Source organism: Pygoscelis adeliae, unplaced genomic scaffold (genome assembly GCF_000699105.1).
Source record: "Pygoscelis adeliae isolate BGI_AS28 unplaced genomic scaffold, ASM69910v1 Scaffold181, whole genome shotgun sequence".
NCBI lineage: Eukaryota > Metazoa > Chordata > Aves > Sphenisciformes > Spheniscidae > Pygoscelis > Pygoscelis adeliae.
In genome coordinates, this window is record NW_008824360.1 from 3,422,872 (window position 1) to 3,428,744 (window position 5,873).

The 5,873-nt window shown below is 42.4% G+C and overlaps 1 protein-coding gene across 1 annotated transcript in view; it reads right to left on the bottom strand.

Moving 5' to 3' along the window:
- Window positions 1–5,873, bottom strand: part of DOCK7 (dedicator of cytokinesis 7) — a 100,453-nt gene that overhangs the window by 23,027 nt on the left and 71,553 nt on the right. Inside the window, 3 exon segments of the mRNA XM_009319857.1 lie at window positions 268–450; window positions 1,369–1,523; window positions 2,348–2,517. Of these exon segments, the coding sequence (XP_009318132.1) occupies window positions 268–450; window positions 1,369–1,523; window positions 2,348–2,517 (508 nt within the window).

Consider the following 5,873-nt stretch of genomic DNA (forward strand, 5'->3'; position numbering starts at 1 on the left):
TTCCCTACAGCAGTTCCCAGATGAGTGGCAAGCAGAACAAACTACATAAGAAGTGAAACAAGGCACAGACACTTGCATGGTTGAAATGTAAACATGGAAAAAGCTAGAGGTTGCACAGAGAAGTGCTTAGCCTTGGGATCTGGAATACAGGAAACACTTAGGAGAGAGCAGGAAATGCCTTTCTGGAGTTGTGTAAGGGATGGGAGGGTACAGTTCCTCAGCAAGCCCTAGAAGGAACTTCAGGAGGTTTAAACAATATAGCAGTACCTTGTATTCAAAGCAGGATACACAAAGATAAAGCAAATCCAGCAGGCGATTGAGCTGCAACACTGACAGGTCTGTGAACCATTTCTGCAAGACACTTTCATCCGCGTTCTTGAGCACCCATAAGAGACAGATCAGAAGGCTGCGGCTGGACTCTGTTGAGAAGGTGGAGTGCTGCCTGCCACTCTAAAATAGACAGGTCAAGACATCTGCCACACTGTATTTCACATCCAAACACTTCAGTCATCACTAAAAGGATCTGCACCAGCTACCACCCCAGCCTAAACAATTACCAAATAGGAACAGAATGTGAATAGACATTTTTTACTAACAACCAGGAGTTATACACATTTCTCTTTCTCAACCCAACAGCTCAGTGGAGCCCACAGATAGTCAAGCCACAAGAGTGAAGCAGCAGTTTGAACAAAAATAATCACATTATATGAATGAGTTTCTGTTCAGGCAGTAAATACCCACTTCCCTCAAGATGCCTTTAATAACCTCTAGCAGGTTAACAGTTAAGCAGAGGGGCTCCATTCATTATCTCATGTATATATCAGTGTCTCACTTTGAGTGCAGGTAAAATCCAGCAAAATGGGGTCCTGATGCAGGAGTAATGGGAGAAGGAGGGAGAAATGGAAGGGTCTGCCTGCTACTGGAATCAGGAGGATTCCCTCTCTGTGCAGAGAACAGGGGAAATGGCCCATTTAAGTCTTCGGCTAGGTGGGATTTAGATGTGGTAGGAATTTTTACTTAGGGCTTAGAGCTCATAATGACCATTGCACTTCACAGAGCTTTTATCATATTGTTTCAGAAAAAGATAATCTTTATCAGAAAAGAGAATTCTTCCATTTTCTGAGGTTTGTTGATTTTTATCCCTGCTTGGCATTTTATTATACCCTCTCTGAGAAAGGCACAACATGCAAACGTGATTTGTTCCCCCTTGTCTTTCACCCTCTGCCTCCCTGTGCAACAGCCAGCTGCAAGCTGATAAGAGTCGCTACCACTCACTGATCAGCCCCACAGGACCTGCATGCATAAATATTTGCCTGTTGACACAGATCAAGGAATAGGGTCAAGGAATAGGGAGAGATGGCTTTGTACCGATGAGGCAAGTAGAAAACTGCTGGGCCGGGTGAGCTGAGGGACCGATGTTCCTGCGATGGCCATGGCAACTGTCTGGCTTATCATGCTTCCACCCTCGTTTTCATAATCATCAACAGCAACGCAGCTCGGCCTCCCTCGCTGATTGTGACTCTCTGCCGAGAAACACGTGCATCTTGTTAATCCCCAAATTCAAAGTTTCTTTCCCCAGCCTTCCTCCGCAGTGCCGGTTTCATTGAACTGTCTGGGAATGCAAACTGAAAATCATCATGCTCATGGGGTCCTGCAAGTAAACAGGACTATTATTTGAGGCCATGCAAAGCAAAGCAAACAACAATTTTCAAACACAACCTACACAATCTCAGTATCTAGAACCCTTCTGAAAACAGAGTAGGTCCCTTTGAATACTTCACTCCAAATCCTTACTTGCAGCTTTATTGTGTCATTAAACTCAAAGAATGTAGAAGACTACTCCAAATTCCAAACTATTCCAGATCGGACTCCTTGCCCTAATCTGAAATAACCCACCTCTGCTGCTCTTCAGGGCACTGTGCAAAGCACACCTGAAACGAACTGACAGAGCACATACTAAAAGGAAGAAGAGGAACTCTGCTTATCCTTTGGAATTGTTATGAGAATTGTACAGCACGCGGGGTGATTTTTTAAGCAGGTCAGAGACATAGAGGGAGGCTGGCTATGCATATACAGTCGCCAGCCAGATGTAAATTAACATGCATTGCTAGTTTTTTACTTCATGCAAACAAGTAGGCAAATGCAGCTTTTGAGTGTTAACAGCCATTGAGGATATATTTTGCAAGTGCAGCTTAGGAAATGGATGTGAAAACATGTCAAAGCTGTAATTCAGAAATAGAAACAATCTCATCCAACAGTAAAGGGTTTTGTTGTTCGATTTTAGAACAAAACCACTCAAATCTTGTGAGCAGATGAACATATACTCAAAGCACAGAATATAAAATACCTGTAAAGTCATAAAGCTGAGGCACGGTTTCCATGATCACGCCAATCAGAGGTAGATACAGCATTGCCACCCGGGCCTTTACCTGTGGGTCAGCGTACCGCGGATCCGAGTCATGACTGGACAGTAAATTGTGTACCATATTGATGACCTTCTTATGCAATCCAAATAAACTGTTAAAAGAGAGTTGGGTCATGCAGATTAGTTAATATCTTCAAAGCAAACTATACTTTGTAACTAAGTGGCTTAAAAAAAAAAATCCTGGTTTTTATTTTTAACTTCACATAAACTGCCATTACACGTATTTTTTGATCTCCCACAGATTTTCCAAATGGCTGGCTTTTCATTATGCCATATAAAATGTACCAAAATATCTTGCGGAGGTGCACACCCAATATAATGTGAACACTCTCATATTTTCTATAAAGAAACAAAGCCCCAGATACTGCTATGCTAAAGTATCAAGTCTACTAAAGACCGTTAGGAAAATTTGGGGAATATGGAAAACAGGGAGAGAAACTTGAGAGGACAGTGGGTTTAGTGAAATTATTTGTTGTGTTCTTTTTGTTTCCATTTAATACCATTTACAGAGAGAAAAGCCCTCCTAAGACAGAACATTGCTGTTATCAAATGATTGGGAAGTTTCTGCTTCAGTTCCCCAACCCCCCATGCAATTATTCAACCAAAACAGTAGACTACAGATCCGTAATTCTGAATAAAAAGTGTCAAAGAAATGGAGAGGTAGAAGGAAAAACAACAAAAAAAGGCCTTCCTCATTATTAAGATGCAAACGATGGCAGGGCCCAAGCACCATCCCCTTTTGCAGGGCACCCTGCGTGAGCCTAGTCGGTGCTCGTGCCCTGAAATCACAAACTCCCCTGAATCTCTCAAGAACTCACTCTGCTCCTTTCAATTCCCTCAGCCACCACACAGAGGCAAAACTCCCTCAGAGCAAATAGCAGGTATCTCTGTAGCTATTTGCTTCTGTAGGCAAACCAGGCCAAGATGACAACTCTACCCCATGCATGAAGCAGCCAAGGAAGCTCATACATTATGCATTAGCAAAACATAAGCTTCAATGTTCAGACCTGAGGTATTAAAACAAGTGCTGAATTTCAGGCAGTATCCACTTTACCTGAAAAGTAGAGTTGAGTTCTGGTTAAAAAAGATGAGAGGCTTTGACTGGATTGTTGGGGGTTTAAAATGATGTAAAAGACACCAGTACAGGTTAGGAGGACATTAGCTAGTTGTAGCTACACTGCTTTCCTGTGTTTTTTAATCAAGCCATAATGAGATCCTACAATTGCTTGTTTGTGTAATTAGTGAGACCCTTAACAACGAGGAAGGAAATGCTTATGTAACTGACTGGTTCCTTCAGATTAAGGTTAAAGAAAAGTCTTTGTATCACTTTGAAGGAGTGGCACCTCAGTTGTGTTTCTGACAGTTCAAGGGAAACTATCCTGCAGGCCATAGAACTGCATATAGGGAAAACACATCCAAACAAAGCAGCATAATTCAAACCTAGGGCTACATGGATTTCTTTTTCACTTTTCTGGAACAGAGCAGGTACCATGCTGGATCGATCCACAGTGAAGAGGAGGAAATACGGCCCACTGGCTGATAATGCAATGAATTGATCTTGCCGCCCTCCAACCGTCCCCTCTGTTGTCTCAGCCCTGGTCTGAATTTGTGTCAACACTGCACACTTTTGGAAAACTTACTTTTGTCACTGAATACTGAGGGCCAAATACCGATTTTCTCACTTCTGTCCTGTAACATCAGTCAATATGGGCAACATGGGTACTATGAAATGAGCAACAATAATTATTCTGAGTTAATAACCAGCATGCTGTTAATCACAGCATTGTTTGCAGAAACAATCTGTTCAGGGTCTAGCTGCTTGGACTCACTCTCTGTTCTCCACTTCTGCAACTGTCACATTCAGCTGGCTTGTTTCATCCACATGTTGTCTCATCTTTTAGACTGCAAGTGCTCTGGAGGAGGACTGTAATGTACCGTGTTACTGTACAGCACCTAGCACAGAAGGATCTATCTAATGCACCAACTTCAGGCACCAGGGTACCGCAGTCTTTTCTGTCCAACTCAATCCAAAGAGCTCTTATAAAATGCGTGAGCTAAAATTCAATATATTTTGCTAATGGAGCAAAAAGAGCAAGGACAGAACACATTTAAGGCTCTGTATCACCTATCAAGACCTAAGGCAAAGCTCTAACAAGAAAGTACATGGACCTCCCTCTCCACCCCTGCTGCAGCATAATGCAACTGGGAACAATTCTGAGCTTTTTCCAATGGTGACCAAAACATTTTAATGGCAGGCATTTCTGAAACCTCTGTTAATAACCTGCTGATGATACTATATGATTCTTAAAAGTCTCCACAGGCAAGGGAAGAGCAGATCTGAACAGACTGGTTTACTTTATACGGTGGATCTACCAGGGCAAATGCTGAAGGTTGAAGCCTGAGAACAGCTAATAAGCTGCAAACTACAAGTCATTCTGGAAAACAACAAAAACCAAATGCATTACTGGTATACATCTCCACCAAAATTCAGGAGCTTTCATCAAAATGCATCTTCAGAGCTGAATGGGTATCAGGGGGCTTTTTCTGTCTAGACAAGGTTTGAGAGAGGAGCTGTCTCCCCAGTGGACACCAGCAACATCATGCTGATAGCTCCTTTGTGCAGCTGGGCAGAGATTACCATCCTGGTCCAAGCTTAAGAGCTGAGAATAGCAATGTGAGAGAGCTCAAAAAGCAGGTAGGTGAGAACAGAAAGTTTGTCAAGAACAAGGGCAAATATGGTCAGAGACAGGCCCTGATTTCTAACCAGTGAGCGGGATCTTCCTATGCTACAAAAAGGATTTCTGCAGACAGTGTATATGGGTAAAGATTTGCTGCTTTTTCCATTTCAGGCCAAACAAATGCGACTGCAGTGTGTTATGTACATATACAAGAAAATATTCTAATTTATGGCATCACTTTCTTCTCCAACAGGAAATAGAATGAATGTTTAAATCCTGAGACCTCTTGGTAAAGGGGCAGAATTAACCATGAATCATCAGCATTTGTTGACTCGGCTGATATTTCTGAGTCTACCTTGAGAAAAATGCCTGTGAGAGAACTTAGGACTGTGGAAGCAATCAATAATTTCCATTGAAAACCATTTTAAAGAGGCGAGGCAGAATACAGCCCTAAATAACACAAGGGATGTCAGGACTACAGGCTACACTCCGACTTCAGAAAATTATTTGCTGGACAAGCCAGGCAAGTCACCAACAAACTCTGCATGCTTGACTCTATTTGTCTATTTATGTAACCCGCAGGGGCCTCATCAGTGCATAACTTATGTTTAAAAAGAGCTGGGAGGACCACAGGTGAAATACATTGTAACGTTTAAAACCACCAGCAACAAAGACTTCCTAAATGTTGAAAATTATTTTCTTGTTACAATTGAGAAAAGCTGTTTTCGGCTTAGAGCTCCAGCAGTGCCCCTGTGGCAGCTGGGGGCTCC